At 41.0% G+C, this 23818-nt stretch overlaps 1 protein-coding gene across 1 annotated transcript; it reads left to right on the top strand.

Annotated features, from left to right (window-relative positions):
- Positions 1–342: 342 nt before the first annotated feature.
- On the top strand, positions 343–23818 carry smarcc1a (SWI/SNF related BAF chromatin remodeling complex subunit C1a; the record flags this gene model as incomplete). The annotated part of the gene is made up of 28 exons (XM_079227636.1): positions 343–528; positions 2792–2911; positions 3024–3109; positions 3339–3420; positions 3774–3866; positions 4035–4104; positions 6676–6745; positions 7115–7190; positions 7557–7682; positions 8688–8806; positions 9672–9802; positions 11002–11061; positions 11172–11209; positions 11870–11991; positions 12307–12378; positions 12535–12648; positions 12826–12979; positions 13233–13343; positions 13586–13645; positions 14146–14404; positions 15097–15258; positions 16578–16633; positions 17385–17538; positions 18627–18805; positions 19150–19284; positions 21808–22156; positions 22862–22987; positions 23727–23818. The coding sequence occupies 28 exons, from the start codon at positions 343–345 to the stop codon at positions 23816–23818; spliced, it is 3402 nt and encodes a 1133-aa protein (XP_079083762.1).

Here is a 23818-nt window from a genome sequence, read left to right as displayed (position 1 = left end):
CGTCTCCCTGCAGAGGTGATTTATTATATTGTCTTATTGCAGTGGGAAGGAATGATCTAAAGATGAGTATCTGTCCTTACTCCTTTTTTGATTTGGTTGTTTATTTATTTAAATGTATTTATATTATGTTTATTTGTTCATAGTTATAATTTTACATTACTCTTTTTTTTATGAACAACAAACGTGTAAGTTGCCTACATCTCCCATGAGCCCTCCAACACGAAGACTCGCGAGACTCAAAAATATCAACATGTCTGCGGCTGCGCAACATCATTCGAAAACTTGCACGGTGAGCGACGCCGTGAGGAGAGAAAGACGACGGAGCGGACAAAAAAGCACACAATGGCGACGGCGGCGACAACGGCAGGCGGAACGGGCTCAGGCGGACCGGCCACCGGCACAGTCGGCGGCGGGACCGCAGTGGGCCGAAAGAAAGACGGTGGCCCATCTACCAAATTCTGGGAGAGTTCAGAGACCGTGTCCCAGTTCGAGACGGTGCGGCAGTGGATCGGAAAGCACTACAAGAAGGTGATCGTCTATGGCGGCCCGCTGGCACAATGGGGGCGCTGCTATCCTAGCTAGCTGCTGCGGCCGCTCAAAACCCCCACTGACGTCATACGAACGTTTACTTTTATTTGTTCGTTAAAAGCGATGCCCAGTTAGCTTGTGTTAATGCAAAAAACGCACACACAAAAGGTCTAATTTGACGGTTCGTGGAGCTGTTTATCTGTTAGCTAGCTCCGCTCCGTTAGCTAGCTGGCCAACTGCCGCTCCGGTGCCGTTAATAATAATAACGCATTTTGCCGCGAAAACGTTAACAAACAGGAGGCGGACTGACGTTACAGCTGCTGAAGGTATCTCCGTTTGTATTTGCAACGTCTCTCAATTGATAACACATCAGCTAAACTCCCTTATGAGCATTTGAGAAGAAAAAGGCCTAAAGCTAATCACGGGACACCGTGCAATCAATCAGATTTGAGGCAAACATATTCTAGTTTGAACTATTTTTATTCCTTCTCTCATACATTGTGCTCAGAGAGTTATCATCAATTGGTTGTGTTCAGAGCTGAAGCGTGAGCGCGGCGTGAGTTTTGTCAACACAGCAGCGTACCAGCCGGTTCAGGCTCCTCTCGCCCACTAAGTTACCCAAACAAAGAATGGTTCCTCCTGTCTCTTCAAACCCACTGGTACACTTTAGCTGGTTATGTTGAAGGAAAAAAGTTAATTAAATTGGCGGAATCTGGATGAGGAATTGTGGAAACGCAGTTTTGGAGGCTTGGAGCTAGCTTTTATACGCAGAGAAAGTAAACATGTAAACGTGCTTCTGCAGAAACGTGAACCAAGGTGCTTGAGTGTGTTTATATGATATCACTGTATCTAAAACAGCGAATAGGTATATATATTTTTTTAAAGTGGGTCTCCTTGATGTCCTTGTTATAATTACGCCAGGGCTAATGTGAGCTTTTTATTTTAGTTTGTCCTATTTGCTCACAGCGAGACCTTTTATCACTGTATCCCCTTGCAGCATTGTAGCTATTTACCAAGAGAGGAGTGGAAATGTAGCTGTGGCCCTGATGAGAAGGTCATTTATGTGTGAGATTTGATAAATGACAGGACCCATGACAGCAAAAACATCTACTTTGCAAGCTCTTGGTGTTCTTGACCCCGACCGTAGACCTCGGTGGGCGAATATTTCAGTGGGTGCTCCAAATGAAGTGCTGTTGTATTAGCTGTAATCGTTGGCAACATTGCATCAATTTTAAATGAAAAATACACCCTCAAACAGTTGAACACAGTTTTGTTGTTTGTCGTAAATTCTCTTTTTTCAAGCAACCACTTTGCAGACTTCTTTTTATTAGAGAATATTATTTGTCATTTGATTGGTTGATTTAATAAAATACAATTTTTTTTTTTGATTTAATAAAATACAAATTTTTGTGGTTTTCGGTTAGACATGGGGCAATTTGTTAAGCTTATTCTGGCCCCCTTAAAATGAGCAATTTCATGATATTATCCCGATAATCATCATAATATGCATACACCTCTTCAAATGATGCAAACACTTACTGGAAACACTTAACCTTATGTTTTGAAAAGAAGCAAATATTTGAATTACCTAACAGATCTTCTTGTGAAATATTTTTTTTATCAAGGATATATGTGTATATATATATATATATATATATATATGTATATGTGTATGTATGTATGTATGTATGTATGTATATATATATATGTATGTATATATATATATGTATGTATGTATGTATATATATATGTATGTATGTATGTATATATATATGTGTATGTATGTATATATATATGTGTATGTATGTATATATATATGTGTATGTATGTATGTATGTATATATGTATGTATATATGTGTGTGTGTGTGTGTGTGTGTGTGTGTATATATATGTTTTTTTTTTAAACATAATTGCTATGGTTTATTTTTTATCAGGCTCTATTTTACTTCTCCACCCCCACCATAAGAGTGACCTCTTCAGCATTTTCCAAGTCACTTATGACAATATTCACAATTATTTTGATAGTAGAAATTGACCACGGTTAACTTGTTAAAAAAATTGTTAATTTTTTTATTCCAATCGTTGCTCTAATCTAATATTTATTCATTCCTCTTCGAAGGAATGAAACAATATTAGCCCTTAATTATTGACATTAGAGTGGTGCACTGTGTTTCTTGTGACAAATCATGCAGCTCTGGATGCGTGTATGTATGTTTCACTGGGATACGTTTTAATGAATGTTTTTATACTGTCTGGTTCCAGTCTGTCCAGAATGACTCCCCCTCCAGTAAATCTTTAGCGGGTCTCGTGGTCCAGCTGCTGCAGTTCCAGGAAGACGCATTTGGACGCAGGGTCAACAACCCTGCTCTTACCAAGCTACCTGTAAGCAGAACATAAAATAAATTTTGAAATGTTCTAGCGTTTATAAAATTCCTAGCTAGCGTACCCTGTGTGTAGACACTTCACGTCCTCATTGTGACTCTTCTACCCTCAGGCCAAGTGTTTCCTGGATTTCAAGGCAGGTGGTGCTCTCTGTCATATCTTGGGGTCGGTCTACAAGTTCAAGAGCGAGCAGGGATGGTGAGTTGACTTGTGGCAACTTCCATAGAAAGAGGTGTTGACCGTAACTTTAACCCTCATGTCGTCCTGACGGGTAACGCAGTTGGCTTTGTCGTACCAATGAAACTCCCGCATTTACATAGTCACTCTGATGTTTTTACAAAAGTCTGCGTTGTACCTGTTGTATATACCATACTGCTGCATCCACATCTTATTGCATGTCATGCTCTTTTTTGTCAACCACCCCCAGGCGTAGATTTGACCTGCAGAATCCTTCCCGGATGGACAGGAACGTGGAAATGTTCCTAAATGTAGAGAAGAACTTGGTCCAGGTGCGACACACGCTGCTGCTGCTTTGATGAACAGCTCAGTGTCCACAATTAAGATGTCTGCTGCAGTCTGTACATATTTTTTTAATGTATTTTATAGATTATGTGATCAATCTGATGGCTCTTATTGGACTTCACAAAAGGACCCTCAAACTAGTTATTAATGGGTTTTAGCTAACTTGCATGAATCTGCTTTTTTGAAGTATCTTTTTTGTCTAACCGTCATAACCTATTAACGAGTAATAACTTGTATGCAGTTTTAACCACGTTAAGCTGCATGGAGACATCCATAGATGAGCAGTGATCTTCTTTTACACACGTTTTTGGGATATGAAATGTTGTTTCTGTGCTTTTAGAACAACTGCTTGACTCGACCAACCGTCTTCCTGTCGCCGGACATTGAGCAGAAACAAGCCAGCAAGCTCAAAGACATCATCAAAAGGCACCAGGTGAGCCCGACCCTACTACCTCAAACTAGACCATTAAAAATTCATTTAATGATTGACCTCAAACTAGACTATTAAAAAATAGTGGAGAAGGGTTCTTTTTAATGGCAAACTCCACTGTAGCCATCTCTTTGGTTGTTATTCATTATTTTCTCCCTTCTGTCCTCTCAGGGCACCATTACGGATGACAAGCCAAAGGCCACCCACCACATTTACCCCTCTCCATCCCAACAAGAAGAAGGTAGGGTTGAATTGTCTCTAACTCACAGATTAGGTCAATCAAATCTTGGATGAAAGATACCGAGTCAATACCTAACCCCATAATATTTGGGGATGCTTTTCTCTCACTTTCAGTATATTTCAAACTTAAAAAATAGTATTTAATGTACTATAACAATAAAAAAATAGAAAAAAAGTTTTACTTTTTTTTTAATATACTTTATTTTTTAAATAGACAAAGATACAATAAGACACACATACATACCTGCAAACTTGTCACCTTTCGGCGAAATTCGCCGTTTTGAAATGAAAATGTGTCATCCACGTGAATCGTGTAGATCCGAAGAGTTTTTGTTTTTGGGACGGGGGGTGTCAACTGGCCGGCGTTTCTGAGATTGGAGTAGGCCACCGGGAAAAACTGAGGTCGTGATCATCTTAGCAATAGAAGATCTTTGACGTGTCGAGTCTTGGCCAATCAGCGTTAAGATGTCTACAGCAGCTTCATTTCCCTCCCATCAGCTGTTTAATGGCTAGCTAGTCAGCTTGCTAACACGTTAGCTAACGTTGTTGGAGAGAGAGCACTGGCAGTTCTACCTACCGACACCTCACTACATATAAGGAGAGGACAAGTGGAGATTTTATCCAACTTTTATTGTAATAAAAAAAAACAAAATGAGTTTCCTCCGTAGGGTGGCCGGGCTCCTGTTTATATTTAAGGTTTTAAGATCTACGTGTAGAAAAAAGTGTATCCTCCAGTTAATTATAATCTATAGAGTTATGCGGTTATAATCACTGTCACACAGAGAGAGGTGTGCATGTTCAGGTTTACCTGGTGGAAACATTATTCAGTGTTCTAGACTAACAGTGACGTCTCCTCAAAGTAAAGTGGTATAATAACAGTATGACATAATATGGTCAAATTAAAATAAAAAAGGCTGTTACATTATACATATTATTGCATATAAGTCTAATATTATGAAGTGTAATGTATTAGTAGCAAAACAATATTCAGTATAGTACAGCAGTATTGCATACTGTAAGTATTAAGTCTACAAAATACATGATATGTGTATATACGTATACACACGCAAACACTACCGTTCAAAAGTTTGGGGTCCTTATTTTTCAAAGAAAAGCACTGTTTTTTTTCAATGAAGATAACATTAAATTAATCAGAAATACACTATACATTGTTAATGTGGTAAATGACTATTCTAGGTGGAAACGTCTGGTTTTTAATGAAATATCTACATAGGTGTATAGAGGCCCATCACTCCAGTGTTCTAATGGTACATTGTGTTTGCTCATCGCATAGAAGACTAATGGATGATTAGAAAACCTTTGTGCAATTATGTTAGCACAACTGAAAACAGTTATGCTGGTGAGAGAAGCTTTACAACTGGCCTTCCTATGCATAGCATCACATGTGTGGGTTCCATTATACTCTCAAAATGGCCAGAAAAAGAGCACTTTCATGTGAAACTCACCAGTCTGTTCTTGTTCTTAGAAATGAAGCCTATTCCATGAGAGAAATTGCGAAGAAACTGAACATTTGTCTGGGTGACCCCAAACTTTTGTGTGTGTGTGTGTGTGTGTGTGTGTGTACGCACACTTGGGTATTGTCAAAAGAAAACCCATAGTGATCATAGTTTGTCAGCTTCTCGACGAGTGATACTGTTCACCCCCCACCTTTTTCACCCCTCATGAGTTTGCAGGTCTGAACATACATACATGGAACAAAAAGTTGGTCACCTATACATTTATGCTGATGGTACACTGATGGAAATAAATGTCAATTCACCCAATAACAGATCAGTGATGATCCTGTGAGGTCACAAACACAATCCATTTTTCCCAATACTTCAAAAATGTATCAAACCGTAGATTCAGCGAGAAAGTCATTCTCTCCATATTTTGAACATCAGTTACAATATCTGTCCAGTCAGTCTCTGTCTCTATCTAATCAGATTCCGCCAACAGAATTCCCTCCAGAGACCCGAGCCGGTGGAAGTGGACTGCACAGAGCACATATTTGACCAGTCCTCCTCTGAAATGACATGTCCAGATTCTTTCTCCCATTTTAATCTAACCTTATCTGTTGAGTGTTTTCTACTGGATTGAATACTTTAGTATACTTTTTAAATAAGTTCCCTGTTGTCCATAGTTGTATATATGTCAATAAATATATCAATTAAATTGGCATCACATTTATCCTTTGTTTTAATCTCCTTATTAAAGTAGGCCCTGGTTTGTAAATCCAGTTTTTCTAAACCATACATCTCTGAAATTTTCTGAAAACCACCCAGTTCTCCCTTTGGTGAAATTGAACAGTAAGAAGTGATGCCAATTCTGTGCCAATGTTTAAACCTCCCATCAATCCTTGCCGGCTTAAAGAGAAAAGTATTATTTTTTTAAACAAAAATGCAAACTACAGTAAGATTATCACTTATCATAACATCAAATTGTAAGCAAACATTTTACTGGTAAACTTGTTACCAATCTTTTGGTTACACTAGAGGTTTTTACGTCCTCCTCAGTAATTTGTATAGTTGGTCAATGTGTATATGTCAGCATTGGTTTGTGTGTGTTGCAGAAGAGTGGCTTCGTCCTGTCATGAGGAAAGACAAGCAGGTGCTGGTTCACTGGGGTCTCTCCCCAGACAGGTGAGCTGAGAGGAGGAGAAAGAAGCTCACTGACATGCTTATTTTCATTCTTTGTGATATTTGAAGAACCACCTCTGATGATGATCATAATAAAAAAAAAAAAAAACAAGATAAAATGTTCAGTTTTTAAAGAAAAGGAGGGTCTTCTAAAGGGATTAAACATACCCAACATTTCAATTTCCCAAAGTTTTCTATTTTTGAGGCAGTACATTCATTTCCCCCTGTGTTTTGCACACTGCCCTGATTTTTATATTTTAAAAAATTATTTTTATAGCGAATAACAAAATCTCTCAGGCCTATGTTGTAGTCTTGGTGACAGCATGTCACTTCATCAATGTGGTTCTCATCACTGTTTTTCTACTCCATCAGCTATGATACCTGGGTATCAGCCAGCGAGGTGGATGGAGACGTGGAGGACCCACCCAGCCCCGACAGACCATGGAAGGTGAGCAGTAAGGAGCACGAGAGAAGGAACTTTTAGCAAGTTGAACATCTTTAAATCGAAACAGCCTTTTGATTTCAAAAAGGAAAAATAAATTGCAACCAGCTTGTGGGACATCTTTCATTTTTATTTAGTTTGATTACCTCCAAATAGAAGCAGCCAGGGAGCACCGGTTTTGTTAAATAAGTAGTCGTTGTGTCCGGCTGCACTTAAATGGTGCTACTTTGTGACGTTTTGTTAAAAGTTTAATAATTTCTAATGTCTAACTTTTAATGAAGTAAAATCCGGCTTCGATTCTAGTAGGAAAAACAGAATAATAAACTATCAGCACACACGATCATTTTGAACAACGGTCTCCTTCCCACTTAGGTCCATGCCAAGTGGGTTTTAGAAACGGATGCTTTCAACGAGTGGATGAATGAAGAAGACTACGAGGTGGACGACAACAAGAAGCCAGTCAGCTTCCGCCAGAAGATCTTCCCCAAGGAGGAGGAGGTAGGTATTTGTGTTGTGGTCTTGGCTCTGAATGTTTTCTAACCCTCGGATAATCAGTCCGGCTTAAAACCGCTCTTTGTTGTCTATTAAATATCAGCAACAACTTTTCCTGATTGTGTCCCACATGGTGATAACCAACCAACTAACTAACTATCCTGACTGTTCAGATTGGCAGTTCATGATGAATATAAATCAAATATTGGTCATGAATTCTGTAATGTGGGGAAAGTTGGTAAACATTTTGAAAACAAGGCAGCCGGCTTGTGTAGAAGTCTTTGTGTTTGGTTGCATGTTGCTGTGTCGTGTGGATTGTGCATCTCCTTCGGCTGCATCTGGCCTCTTTGTCTGTTTTGTTGCCCATCCTTTCCAAACCTTTCCTCGCTCTTTGTCTCCTAATGTATGTCAGGGTTTCTGTTCATGTTTGGGAGAGAACTCACCATGATAAAAAATGAAATCGGAACAAAAATTCTGGTGAACTACATCTAAATGACTGCAATCAGATGCCATGTGAAGGGGAGAGTTTTAGCTAAAATATTTTTTCTTTTGTCTATTCACCGTCGCCTCATGGAGGTAACATTAACACATTCAATGCTCCCACCTCATTTGAAGCTTGCACAAAGGGAAGTTAATCAGAGGCCTGTTTGATTCAGAGGTTTCGTTATGTTTATTAGTTACTCTATTACATTAGTTTTACAAGGTGAAAGACAATCTAGTAATACAAAAGTTAGGTTTGTATTCGTCTGCTAAAGATCATTTATGGCAGATACATCTTTTACCTCGATGAGGTGAGGGTTTTAGCGACGGAGAAGCTACATTTGAGAGGACAGCGTACAGGAACCCTGGTCATCTCCTCCACCTCCACGGCATCCCCCTCCCCCTCCCTGCCGTCATTCTCCCACCGCTTCCCCTCCTTGTGTGTGCAACCGTTCCATCCTCTCATTCTGCGGCTCTTTCTCTCATCCTCCATCCCTCGCTCCCTGCGCTGCACGGGGTTTGTCTGATCAGTCTTCCCGTACACCCGATCGCAAGGAGCGCAAAGCCAACTCTGCCAGCAAGAAGAGGAGGCGCTCGCCTTCGCCGCCCAGCACTCCGGCCGAGTCCCGCAAGAAGGGAGGAAAGAAGGGGTAAGGAGGTCAATTTTTTTATGTTGTCGTTTACAAGCAGAGGTCGAGCAAATAATTGTTGTAAAAGTTGAATCAAAGAAAGTTGAATCAAATGTAGAAGACGGGGCTTTGTTTTTGTTGTTTCCCCAAACAGCTGGTCACTGTAGTTTCTATTGAATGTTACTCTCACAGGTGTAAATAATGCAATTTTTGGGGACTATTTTAAGTGGCGGATTAATACCAATTTGTAAGTAAGTTTATTCATATTGCACTTTTCACAGACAAAGGTCACAAAATGCTGTACAGGATAACAGTTTGGTTTGATTGATTCATAGTAATAGAATAGCATGTTACCCAGTGCAACAGTGTAGCACACTGATGTGTTTTTTAATAGTTTGAGTTTTTTTGTATTATTATTATTGGGGTGGTGGCAAGAACCAAAAAGTAGGATATCACCAGACGTAACCTTACAAATGTCACCACGGATGTCTATTAGGTTACTTTTATTTGAGCCCGTAGGTAGACTTACTTTGCAATAGAAAGCAAGGCATCCATCTCGACACACATTACAGCAACACAGACAACGAGACAAACATGATGATAAAAGTTCACAAAACTACCCATCAGTGCGCTGATATATTTATAATTTGTTAACCTGAATGATGGCTGCTGGAACAGAGCTGTTTCTATGCACTGAAAACTGAAAATAAATGATGCAACTAAAGACCCTGGCAAATGTAAAAACGATGTAAAGTCCAAACACACACTGACTTTGAGTCATGTGTGGAGATGACTTTGTGATCTGCACAGCTAAAGAAGGAAACGGCTGGTTCTGTCGAGGATCTCAAGTGACATGTAACTGACTTATGACTCTCTTTGGTGTCAGGAACCAGGGGCCTCACTGGAAGCGACGGGGCCACAGAGGCGAGGAGGAGGACACGGAGGAGGACATGACCAAGGACATGGACGACTCCTCGGCTGGTGCCAGCATGGAGGAGGGAAGCGTGTCCAAGAATGGTATGTGGCGAGAGAATTAGTTAGACAGTTGGTTAAAATGTTAAAGAAGAGCTGTGTTATTATTTGTATTTTACTGGCAATCTCAATGAATGATCTTCTGTGGTATTGCAGGTCAAAGGCCAAAATCATAATGATCATTATTAATTCATTAACCATCTTTTCAATCCACCATTTGTTCTAGAATTTTAATTAAGAAATTCTATGAAAGTTCCCACAGACCAAAATGAAACATATTTAGTAAACGATAATAATAAATAAATAAAAAAAAACATATTTTTCTCTTCTTTTTTTTTGTGAATTCTGAGCTCTCTCGTCTCTATTTTTTTTTTATGTCTTTTTTAATTTAAAATGTGTTTATTTGAGTGCTGTAAAGCAAATTGACATCAATGGTCCATTTAGTTAATTTACTTATCAAGCCTGAATATGTGGTTCCCTGTGTGGTTATCATACACGGAGACATGAGGATGGCGAGAACATCCAAATCCTTCGTCTCCCCCCACACACAGACAACCAAAAACATAAACCCATAAGCACTTGAAATTAAACTTGAAGGGTCGTTAGTGATGACGTCTGCCTTTTATTTTTACTGCATGACTGTAAAGGTCTGAGACTTGCGTTTGAGCAGTGTTCTTTTTGCTTTTATTTTGTTGTTTTCTGTAGAGATTTGTTTTTGCGTAAAAACACACAATTCATATGATTAGCAAATAAATATATTGTCTTTTTATTGAAATACTTGCTTTGATTGCATTAATAGTTTTAATTGGCATCATAATTTACTTAAAGCTGGCTGATATAATTAAACGCATCACAATAGTGTTATAATTTTTCTTGAACGCATCATAATGCAAGTCCCTGTAACATCTGTTTACGACGTCTGGGTCTGTTACTAATACAACCAGCAACACATGATGGGCCAAAAAAATAGGGAATATGAGACTGACAAGGGCGGTTAGCTGAAAGTCTTCATGTCTTGCTGATGTTCAGTTCGAGGAAACTCTGGAAAGATTCTCTTCTCTTTTTAGACCAAGTCCCACCTGTGGTGTCCCACTTTTCCATCCACCCCTTCTTGTCTATTGTAGTGTCCTCTTTTGCAAACCAGAGTGCCAGAGTGCTCCATGCCCACGACTGAATTACCCTCTTCTGTAATCTTCTTTAAAAAAAATCGATATATCTTTTTTTCTCTTTTCTTTTGTACACAGCCAATTCAAAGAAAGACAGTGAGAATACTCCAGTGAAAGGAGGGAATGTGGCTGATTTGGGTGCGTATCAATAAATGAATACATCTGTTTTGTTGTGTATAAATTACTTGAATCAATTCAGAAAAAAAGTGTGACGTATCTTAACTGAAATCTGTTTTGACCATTTCCAGATGACATGGAGGACGACTCCGTGCTATCTGGTGGAAAGGTAAGATGATCGATGACCCTGACTTCCTGCTGACTGTTTGCCTGGTTTTCTCACAAAGTCTCTCTCGGAATGTTTTTAATTATATTAACCTTTTTTAAAAATGGAATGAAAACCCTACACTTAACAATATGTCATCAGAAAACTTCAGGTTTTTATTAGTTTGTAGTAAGTAAAGTTTGGGCACCAAAAATAAGGCAACATTTTGAACCAACTGTGTCTTCTGCAAATGACAAACATGACTAGACAAAGAGTATAACTACAGCAAATTGTTCACATCATGCTGACGTCATTATTTATTCAAATCATGAGGGCTCAATACAATGTAAAACAAAAAGTGAGACACTGCAATACAGAATTCTATGTTAAACAAAACTTAAATAGACACAATTTATAATTATCTTATTTAAATGATGGTGTCTGCATAATCTGTCATTTGGACCTTTTGGCTAATGAAAATCTGAAAAGTCAAAACATTTTCACCCTCACTGAATCTGTTATGTGTCCGGTCTGAATACGGTATGTGATGTGCACACGACTACCTTTTTTGGTTTTATTATCTCAGTTCTCCAAAACCCTTCCCCCCTCTGCCCAAATCCAACTTTACTGAGGAGGATTTTTCCTAAAGTTTTAAGGAGAAGTCTCTTTTGTCCCTTCCTGCAGGATGATGAGGAGCAGGGCAAAGCTGAAATCAACCGACTGATGGACTCAAGCGAGGACAACGTGACGGAACAGACTCACCACATCATCATCCCCAGCTACGGCGCCTGGTTTGACTACAACTGGTACGTGTTGCTCTTTTTTGTTTCTGTATTAGAACTTGAGGCCTCTGTGCTTCAATATTGTACACTCATTTGATTTTGGCTTGAAGCTCAAGGCTTTTGAAGAAGTTATATTAGTTGGAATCTTGTTTTTTATTTGAATCACTAGCTGTATTTTACTTGCAGTTGAAGGTGCCCTTGAGATGGAAAAACTCAAAGGTCACTGTCGCTATTATGGCAGTGAAAGCGGCTAAACGGATTGTTGTATCGCAAATAAGGAGCCGCATCGTTTTAAATCATTGATCATAAAACCAATTCTTTGATTTCCTCTCCTGATAGCATCCATGAGATCGAGAGAAGAGCCCTGCCCGAGTTCTTCAACGGGAAGAACAAGTCCAAAACACCAGAGATGTAAGCTTGTACACACATGCACACACCATCCACACATTATTACAAATGACATGAAACCAAAAACATTTATATGTAAATCTTGTACGATGTGTGGCTGCAGACCCAAAGCGATACGTTTCCCATTATGCTCATCCCGTTCCTTCGACCCTTCAACAGATTCCTAGCCTACCGTAACTTCATGATCGACACATATCGGCTCAACCCTCAAGAGTACCTCACCTCCACCTCCTGTCGCAGGAACTTGACTGGGGATGTCTGCGCCATCATGAGGTGAGCGTTGTTTAGAAATATGTTGTGTCCCTTTCTGATGTTGATTTCAGGTGGCATGCAGCCGCTCGTTTCCAACATGGAGTCTGATTTCCATAACTCTGCTACACAGCTTTTTACATTTCTTAATGGAGAAGAAAAACAAAAACATAACGATTGTCTCTTGCCGTCTGTCTCCAGGGTTCATGCGTACTTGGAGCAGTGGGGTTTGGTGAACTACCAGGTCGACTCCGAGAGTCGCCCATTACCTATGGGCCCCCCACCCACACCCCACTTCACCGTGCTGGCTGACACGCCATCTGGCCTCATGCCCCTGAACCACAGACCCCCACCGGTAGGGCCCATTTAAAACATACAAGATGCAGAGAATGATGTATAGATGAAGGGAGTTTGTAAATTGAATAAAAGAGATATAAGGAACACAAATTAAAATCACGGCTTCTCTGTAATGTAGCATGTTATGCTCTCTGGATTCCATCGTTTTCTACTGTTTGTGTGAGCAACTTGGTATACCAAAAGACATCTGTAACGGGACTAAAACAGAACTTGCTTGAAAACATCGTTGCTCATGTGTTTCATCCCTCTAGATTCCCCCCCAACAGCCAATGCCCAACTTCGCCGACAAAGGCAAAGATAAGTCCATCGACCTGCAGAACTTCGGCCTTCGCAGCGACCTCTACAACAAGAAAAACTTCAAGGTCGGTACATGACTCGCTTCACAACCTCTTGAGCCCCAGAGATCATTTCTATAGGGTTTTTTAAATGGTGAACAAAGGGGCAATAGCCGTAAAAAGTTATATAGAAATGTTCTGTTTTTACTTATATTGGTGGATATAGACAAAAATGAATGAAAGCCTCTGTGCTATTCTACTTGAAATACTGCCAATACGTTTTCCTAATGTCATTCTTAATGTGATCTTTTGGTTCCGGGTCTCTTCAGGGTAAAACGGTCAACTCCATCAGGGATTGGACCGAGCAGGAAACTCTTCTGCTGCTGGAGGTGAGTCTCACAGGACACTAGAGAGGAAAGAAACCCGTTAAATATGTATGACTGCTCGGCGCTGAAACCCAGTCTCTTGTTCCAATCGGCTGTCATAAACACTGATGGAAACATAAAACGGTTTATGCCCTTGTGGCTCGTTGTTCATCTCTAACCTCCATCACCTGACATCAGCATATCTTCTCTTTCTATTCCCTCCATCTCTCTTCCCTACTTTTCCCTATTCCTCCTTTTAACTCTTGACAGCCTTTCTCATTATGCTTTTTTGCTTCTTCCCTTGCTTCATAAATCCTTTTTCAATTTGACTCTTTCTCTTCTTTCCTTCTTACATTTGAATTATCTACCTTCTGCAGTGCATAACCCTCCTCCTCCCTCCCATCGTCTTCTGCCTTACGACTCTTAAATCCGTTCCTTTTATGATCCTGCGTACCTCCTATAAATATTGCACTCTGACAAGACTTTATAGCTAAATGTAAATTCACTCCCTTCGACTCTCCCAGGCGCTGGAGATGTTCAAAGATGACTGGAACAAAGTGTCTGAGCACATCGGTTCACGCACCCAGGACGAGTGCATCTTGCACTTCCTGCGCCTTCCCATTGAGGATCCGTACATGGAGAGCACTGAGGCCTCCCTGGGCCCTCTGGCCTACCAGCCCATCCCCTTCAGCCAGTCTGGAAACCCCGTCATGAGCACAGTGGCCTTCCTGGCCTCTGTGGTCGACCCCAGAGTGGCGTCTGCTGCCGCTCGGGCAGCTTTAGGTGAGTGAGTACTGGTGGAAGGAAGGTGGAACTGCAGTCATAAAAATCTGTGTGGCCTCTGATTTTTGCTCTACTATGATCTAAAAAGAAATATATCAGGACTACATTTCCTCTTTTTACATTTGTAGCAACGAGTAAGAAAAATCCATGAATGTATGTCAATGTTCTTTAAGTACAGGCTACAGGCTCATTTTTTTTTTTTTTTTTTTTACATGACTGCATGTAAAAATAATAGTGATCATCAACATGACTAACTAAATTCACATCTGTGAACTTTGACAAGCAACACTTTTATAATCTTAAAATTCAACACACTTCTTTTAAGTTAATTAATCAATCACACAACTAAATAATATTTTCTGTGGTAAACTTGGAATTGGTAATAAAAATATGAATAGAAACTTTGGGTTACTTAACGTAACCCCCGTTCTTTGATAACGGAGTGAGGTGTTTCACTATGGGAAGTGCTCGGTGTGACCAACTAAGGAAGCTCCAATGACACCACGTATGTCAGTGACAGACAGGTCGAACTTCCCATAGTGAAACACCGAACGAAGTTGAAAGAAGAACCAAAGATGGACAAAGTAACTAGGTCTTTTGAGAACAGGAATAAATGTTTCAAGAATGCCTTCATGGAAATATTGAGTGTCAGTTTTGAATAATTTGTTAATAAGCATCCTCTCCGTCTGCAGAGGAGTTCTCCCGTGTGCGTGAGGAGGTGCCAGCTGAGTTGGTGGAGGCTCACGTGAAGAAGGTGCAGGAAGCGGCCAGGAGCACAGGAAAGGTGGACCCCGCCTTCGGCCTGGAGAGCAGCGGCATCGCTGGCACCGCCCCCGAAGAACCAGAAAAGACTGGTGAGTAGAACGTGATTTTACACTTCATGAACTAAAGCAGACTTCAGTTAGTTACTTTTTCTTGCTCTTGAACTGTTACTTGGTCTAAGTCACTGCATCCACCAACGGGGTTAACAACGCCATGGTTGAATTTCATATTTTTTTCAGCCCAGTTATTGAAACGGCCTCTAATATTGGTGGTAAGAGCAACAAGCTGAAATGAAAGCAACCTCTCGATAATGTTGCATCGATGCAGAATCATTCACCACCGAATCGCGATGCAAAGTTTCACGTTTCTAGTTGCCACTGGAGGGCAGCAAATTGTGTGTGTGTGTGTGTGTGTGTGTGTGTGTGTGTGTGTGTGTGTGTGTGTGTGTGTGTGCGCCAGCCAGCCAGCCAGCCAGCCAGCCAGCCAGCCAGCCAGCCAGCCAGCCAGTGCCATTTTTAAATGAAAATGATGGTCTTCCTTTGCCTGAATATCAGACAGATGATATTTGAAGACAATACACATGTCAGCTTTTACCAGCAGGGAGGGGGGGGGGGGACAGTACAGACGTGTGTGCGCACGCAGTGATACCCAGTGGATTAAAAAAATGGAAGCAGATGGGGCAGGGGAGGGGAAAGAGAAAACTGGGTCATCTCACTCTAACGTGTGCTTATCTCTTTCTCTTTATTTTGCTCAGTGCTTTCTTGACATATTTATTCCTCTCTTTCACTTCTTTCTCTCACTCTCACTCTCACACACACACATACACACACACACACACACTTATTTGTTACACCTGAATTAATGCCCTCCTGTTTGAGCCACAGTTTCAATCGATGAGCTTAAATGTGTTCAGTGCCTCACTTGGCCTGAAGCAGCCGACCAACCAACACACACAATCAATATTCAAACCCTCAACGCACGCTCAAGTGCACCCATGACACGGTTTAACACTCAACCACACACATGAATTCATCCGGTCACATGTGTGCAAATGCTCACACACTCTTTCCCGTGGCAGTGCTCCCTTCAAATGCCTTTGACCTTTAATTCCTGTCCAGAATTTCTTCCTTCAAACACCTTTTTTTTTTTTATGGTGTTGCCCTCAGAGAATCGATGGTTGCATTTTAATTTCAAACCGGATGATATGTTTCTCTCTGTAATTTTTTAATCTTTGTCTGATTATGCATGAACGCAATCTCACCCTCTTTCTTGCCTGTGAGCTTGTTTTTTTGGCAACATAAGCAAATTATCGGAGAATAAAATATAGGCTGCAACGCAACATTCTGAAGCAGCTTGATTGGTTTTAATCTGTAACATGATGCTAATTTCTCCACCTCACTGTCTCTTGCAGAAGCCCCAGAGGCCGAGAAGATGGACACCGACACAGACTCCCAGCAGGCCGATAAGGTAAAACCACCATTTGTATTTTTTCATGCATCCTACGTGTCGAGGAAATCTGTGGTTTTAGAAATTTGCTGTGCTGATTAATTGCTAATGCGGGCAATCATTAGTTTTTGTCAACACGTCTTACATGAAGACCATATTGATATCGGAGACATACATCTTTAAAAACTGGATCCAAATATAAAGTTTCATTGAAAAAAAAAGGCAGAACAAGTTCCTGAAGCAAATCCCATTTCTAATATTTTCCTCTCTCCAACTTGGTGTTTAAAGTACATTTTCCACTCAGTTCAAAAAGGCCCACCGGCTGAATGTAATGCCGTTTTTCTTTTTTTTTCCGTCCCCCTCTGCTGGGCTGCTGGTTGGCTGATTGCTTTCTCATTAACATCCATTAACAAGTGTCAGGCGCTGTTTCCAAATCGCAGTGTTTGTCCGCCTAAAAGTGGATCGGGTCATATGACCCATTCCTCCACTTCCCCTGTGCATCAACTCATTCACCAGCTATATAACGTCTGACACATTTACCTGTTGTGTTTTTTTTAATACTGTTTCTTGGCCATTTGTCACATGTGTACCATCTCTGTTTGGGCTTTACAACCCAAACTGTCAGATTTTCTCATTCATCAGCACTAAGCAATCACTAAATCTCATGTTGTCTTTTAAGTCGGATCTTAAAATTGGACTTGAAATGGAAGGCCTTATTCTCGTGGCGCTGACACGGTCCCACTAACGTTGTGAATCTGTCCTCATCCTTCAGGCGGAGTTGAAGGACGAGGCAGAGAAGCCCAGCGAGTCTGCAGAGAAGAGCGACAAAACGGATGCCGCTGACAAGGTGAAGAAGGAGGGATTGGAGGCGTCGGAGCGAGAGGAGGAGAACGAAGAGGGAGGGGAGGCAAAGACGACTTCAGCAGGTAACCATGAGATTCATGATGCTATACAAGAAAATGTTTCACACACTTGAGATTTTATTAGCAATTAGCTCCTAATCAAGGCTAGGGATTGGTACCAAAACTAAATTGTTATTATTAATATTATTTAAAACCGGACTATTGATGAGGTCAGACGTCATCGTTTTCTTTATCTTAAGATTTGGTCAATTCTTGTAAACTTCTCTTCCGGCTGAAACAAAGCAGCTCCTCCTCCCTCTACCAGCAGTACCTGCAGATGGTAAAAAAGGACAAGGAGGTAGAACTGATACTGACTGATGTCCGTGTTCTTCATTCTTTATAAGCTCAGGAATAGGATTCATTTTATTGATATTTAGATTTGTTTCCAGTGAGATATTAATACGTTTGTCGTGATATTAATACGTTTGTCGTGACTTTGCTGCTCAAGAGGACCACGTTTAGTCATATTTAAAGTATAGATAAAATCCAAATACTGAATTCTCAATGTAATTTTTTTTATAGTAATGTTAAAAGCAATAATTTAGTAATGAGAAAGAACCCATAAGAGTAGTAGTATTTATACAATCCTAATGATACCCAATCCTTAATTTAGGGTGCAAATAACTACTAACTGTATTGTTGACGAATGAAAAGACAGATAATCCTATTGGTCTGTAAAATGTCAAAGTATTAAACTATGTCAATCTCAATTTCTTAAAGCCACAGTAATGTCATCAAATCAAACCGACAGTCCACAACCAAGAGAGCTTTGTTTTTTCATACGACATTTGACACAGAAAAAGCAGCAAATCCTCTCTGGAAAGAGGGAATGTTTAGAATCTTTGCCTGAAAAACTACTTAAACTATTAATCCGTTATAATAATAGTTTTAGCTGGTTAGATTTTCCCGTGGTTCAGATAAATTATCATCAATTGTTCACCTTTTACTTTTTATATTTGTATTTTCAGCGGTCAACCACTGATTGCTAAAAATATTGCAAACTTTTGTGTGTAGAAACATTTTTAAAGCGTCTATGCAAGAGGGGAGAAGGCCATTTATTTAGTGTGGTGATTCTGAGATAAGAGTGGTAGTTACATTTCTGTCCCCGTCAGACAAAGAAAAAGACGAGTCCATGGAGACGTCGCCCTCCGAGCAGGAGAAGGAGAAGGAGGAGAAGGCAGCTATAGACGAAGGAGACGAAAAGAGGAAGAAACTGGAACACGACATCGGAGAAGGAAACATTGCTACCGCGGCCGCCGCCGCCCTGGCATCGGCTGCCACCAAGGCCAAGGTGAGACCACAGCTGACTGACTCTAACAAGTCTGATCTTCCCAATGTTCACCCGGGACGTCATGTATTATGACCACATTGGACGAGAAATCAGAAGACGTAAAGCAGCAACCTTTTTGTGTATGCACATCTGAACACGTGTGAAATACCAATTATATCCTGGGGATTGTTGAACGAAGTTCAGAATAATGTGGGAAATGTGTAAAGTAAAGAAGGGTCTCATGAACGGAGTATATTAAATCAAATTCTGGTGGCAAAATGAGCTAAAGGACTTATCGGTCGTCACTGTGTTGGACCAGATGTTTAATCTTCGTCTGCCTCCCCCTGCTTGCTTCATCCTCTCAGCACTTGGCGGCGGTGGAGGAGAGGAAGATCAAGTCCCTGGTGGCTCTGCTGGTGGAGACCCAGATGAAGAAGCTGGAGATCAAGCTAAGGCACTTCGAGGAGCTGGAGACCATCATGGACCGAGAGAAAGAGGCCGTAAGTATAAAAAAAGAAAAGAAGCGTGTTGAGTTTAAATGTGGACGTTATTGGCCAGCATTGATCCTGCACAACCAAGTGTGTTGTATGTATATATATATGTGTGTGTGTGTGTGTGTGTGTATGTATGTATGTATGTATATATATATATATATATATATATATATATATATATATATATATATATATATATATATATATATATATATATATATATATATATATATATATATATATATATATATATATATATATATATGCACGCGCGTTATAAATGCGTTAACGCAGCAATCCATTAACGCCGACAATGATTTTATCATGTGTTTTTTGTTGGAGCATTGGGAGGGGTTTAACAATACTACTACACACATCAACCGAGAAAATGGAGAAAGGTACTGCACTCTTAAACGGACATTTTCATTTTAAATTTCTCCTAGACGGCGTAGTTAATAAAAGCAAAGCAATTTGTAACCACTGCAAACTGTAATGATCTCATCACGGGAGTACTACAAGCCTGAATTAACACTTAAAGGCGTTACACAGCATTGAAGCAGCTACCAGCGTCCTTAGAATCGCAACGAATGATGGCGCGTGTATGAGCTTCCAGACGCACCGTGAGGAGAATACACAAGTTGTATGAAACAGAGGGCACTACACAAGTGACGGCGTTACAACGTGCACCAGCTGTTTCTTTCACTGAGACTACTGGACATCGCTGTAACCACAGTTATCTCAGAGTTACAGTTTGTAGCAGACCCCCTCCGACAGATGGTCTTGCACTTTGATTGATGGTTTTTAAATGTGTTTTAATTATTCCAAAACCAACATAAGAACTTGTGCCTCTTCGGGGGAGTGCTAATACCGTTTCTTTCTCCATTCAAATTTGACCGTAAAGACCGTAGCTTTAGCTGTTAAACGGCGCACTATGCGATTTCCGTTTCAACTCCCATTCTTTTGCCTTCAAAATATAAGTACCTTATCTCAAAACAGGAAACCAGATTTTTTTTTAAAGAAAACAGATTGATATACTGTGTTAACTTGCTCTTGCTCCAAGAGTGCCTGTTATATTGTTCTGATAACATTCATTTAAAATAAAAGCGTGCAATACACTAGTTTTTCATTATTGTATGTATGTATATATATATATATATATTCATTCATTTTTTTTAAGTATTGTATTTATCCAAAAACAATCCGCTCACGTTGTCCCACTTCTGTGGCTGCTGAATTGAAACAAGTAACCAGTAAATATTTGGAGTCTATGGGTCGACGTTGGCCACAGAACAAGTTGCCTGCTGTTTGGTCCGAATCCACCACGGAGACTGAAGACGAGACAGAGTTACTTCTTTGTGAAGCAATTGAACCGAGCATAAAACATTTTCCAGAGCAGCAGTCTCAACTGTTACCGGCCTCTTCATGGAAAAACGAAGACCGTCAGCGCCGGGAGTCTGTCTGTATGTCTCTCTCTTTGTGTCTGTCTGTCTGTGGCTCTTTCTCTGTCTCTACTTCTCTTTGTCTGTGTCTCTGTCGCTCTCTGTCTGTGTCTCTCTCTGTCTGTCTCCTCACCCCCGGTGCTGGACAATCCCCGGAGACGTCAGTGAGAGTGTAAAGCTATGTTTTTCCGCGGTGGAGCATCGGGAGTGTAGGGAGTGTAGCCCAGTTTCACAGCTGTAAATAGTGCACGAAAAGGACTCTGGTTTACATAATCTGTTCCAAAGACAGTAAGCTGTAAAACACTGAACCTCTACAAATAAAAACAAAGATCCTTCCTAACCCTAACCCACTGCACAGAAACAGTTGTACACTGTGTCTTATGGCTTCACAGGTCTGTCTGATCACCATCTCTTCTGCAGACCACTGAAGTGTGCTGCACTCTCGTGGAATACTGTCATAGAGCTATATAGAAGTTGAAAAAGAGCCTCTTCATACAAGCATGTAACTTTACAAAGTGCTTTTTTCCAACCAAATTACTAAAAGACCTATTTTTAGCCCTAGTTGAATCTCGCTGAGTTACTTTGTGCTCACTGTCCATTTTCTGAGATTATCGAAGGTAACACTCGGAGAAGGGAAACCTCTCAAACTTTCTTTTGTTATTTTTACTTTTAAAAAGGCAAATACTAGTTATACTTTCTTTCTTTTGGTTGACCTTCTCGTGAACTCCGAAGGGTCTGAGATTTGTTATTGTCAGAAATAAAATACATTTCGTCATTGTTTATTACGTTGGTTATTCTGTGCTTGTCCTTCCATTCTGGAAGAGGAATCCCGCCTTCTGAAGTTACTTCCATATTTTTATTTTTTGTCCCTGATAAAGGGTTCATTGTTTTTCTTTAACTGGATTGATGGTTGATGGACAGATATTGTTGTTTTCTGTGTAGATTGTAAAGCCTGTTGAGGCAGATGTTACCATGTGGTGCTATATGAATAATTTTAACTTGACTCACCATTTGTGGTGGAATTTGTAGTGTTGGTTCTGATGAATCTCTTCATTTAACCATGTTGCTGTTTCTTCACCTCCTTCTGCAGTTGGAGCTTCAGCGGCAGCAGCTTCTCACAGAGCGCCAGGCGTTCCACATGGAGCAGCTCAAATACGCTGAGATGAAGGCGAGGCAGCAGATGGAGCAGCAAGCCGCCGCTGCGGCCGCCGCCGCCGCCGCTGCTGCCGCCGCCGCCGCCCAGGCTCAAGGACAGCAGGCTCCTGGATCCGGACCCCACTCTGGGCCACCTCAATCAGGCATGCACCCCGGAGGGCCCCCGCCTCACCACGGAGCACCGGTGCCCCACCACGGAGGTCCCCCACCCAGTGCTGGCATGCACCCCGGCTACCCGCCGATGGGTCACCACTCAATGGGCCCTCACCACCCAGGACAGACAGGTGAGAGACAGATAGTGATGGCGAGATGAAGCTTCCTGAAGCGTTGAAGCTTTCCATCCAATTGGTTCGCTCATGAGCCGAAGCTTCATGGAGCTTCATTTGCTCTACTGCGCCACCAAGTGGACAATACATGTAAAACAGGCAGAGTGATCATAACGACACCATGGCTTTGGTGTGTGAAGCTTAAAATTGAATAAATTATGTTTGTGACGCCAATACATCAATTATGAACTTATTAATATTGTGTCTATCTTTATGATATAATGGCGGGGTCAAAATCAAATATCGAAACAAATTGGGCTTGCGAGGCTTCGAACGTCACTGCATACGTCATCGACACAAGCCTCCATACGCGCTTCACCAAAATCTACCTGGATTACTCGACACGCGCATCGATGCCGCGACACGAAAAGGACACATCACTAGAGACAGACACACGGAGCAGGAGGAGGGTTCATCTGACGTTGATATGAGGCATGGACAAATCAGTTGTGTATCTTCTACAGTTAAGAGTTTTAGAAATTCCCCTTTTTGTTCTTTGATGAGCCACTTGAGAGAAATAGTGAAACAAAGAGGGACTTTACAAGTGTAAGATGGGTTTAATTACACACTATTTTCTCTATAAAAAGAGGGAACTATGTCTCCTGCTTCAGCCAATCCTCTCCACACGTCTTCACTGACCCTCCTTTCTTCTCCGCCCTACAGGACCGATGGGACCGAACCAGCCGATGCCGGGACGCATGATGTCCGGCCCGCCTTCTGCCGGCCCCCCTCCTGGCGGCATGGCTCCCATGATGCCCCCCCGCCATCCTGGAGCTCCCAACGGCATGTGTGAGTGCAAATGTCCTTCTGCCACACATTTTGTTTGTGTGTTTATGTATGAACTTTTATGTTTGTCAGATTTGAAGGGGTTTTTATCGGGGGAATGTGTACATCATTTAATTCATCAAAACCAGTATGCTGGAAGATGCAGGGTGTGTTTTTAGAACCCAGTATTTACATCACAAACAATCTCAGAAAAGGTTTCTGGGGAAAATAAATATTAATGTGACCAAGAGCTGACAGCTGGTATTTACTTTGAATATTTGTGTGATTGCTGCTTATTCGCATCACATCGCACACACCAAGGCTGTAGTTAGTGGTGGTTTATCCAACCTGGGGACGTCTGCAGCCAAAACAAAGTTATTATCCATTAATTTTCTTTTGACAGGCATTGTACTGTAGTTGTGATTTGTTTTTCTTCTCACAGAAGCAGAGGGATTTTTATATTCCATAATTTTTGCATTAATACTTTTGACCATTTAGAGCACATCTTTTTCTTAAAGAATAAAAAGCAGTTTCTTGCTTTATCATTTGTACATTATTATTATTATTATCATTATTTAGAGCGACTGGTTACTTAAAGGAGAAAAGCTGGTCCACCTTAAAGGTCAGCAGAAAATATAATAATTCAAAATTAGCATCTCGGCTTCATACCCCCAGGTTGGGAACCGCCATGAAGGAGTTTCCTTTACCTCATAAAGCGCTTCTCTTTTTCTCAAAAAAAACCCAGCGTCTCTCCTCTTTCCAGACCCCGGTCCTCCAGCTGCCCAGGCTGAAGCGGTGCCTCCACTTCCTGTGGGTCCTCCAGCGCCTGCGAGTGGACGAGTAGCTGACAACTAA

Source organism: Taurulus bubalis (genome assembly GCF_910589615.1).
Source record: "Taurulus bubalis genome assembly, chromosome: 12".
Taxonomy (NCBI): domain Eukaryota; kingdom Metazoa; phylum Chordata; class Actinopteri; order Perciformes; family Cottidae; genus Taurulus; species Taurulus bubalis.
Note: the sequence above shows the minus strand (reverse complement) of the source record. Positions and strands in the feature narration are given on the sequence as shown.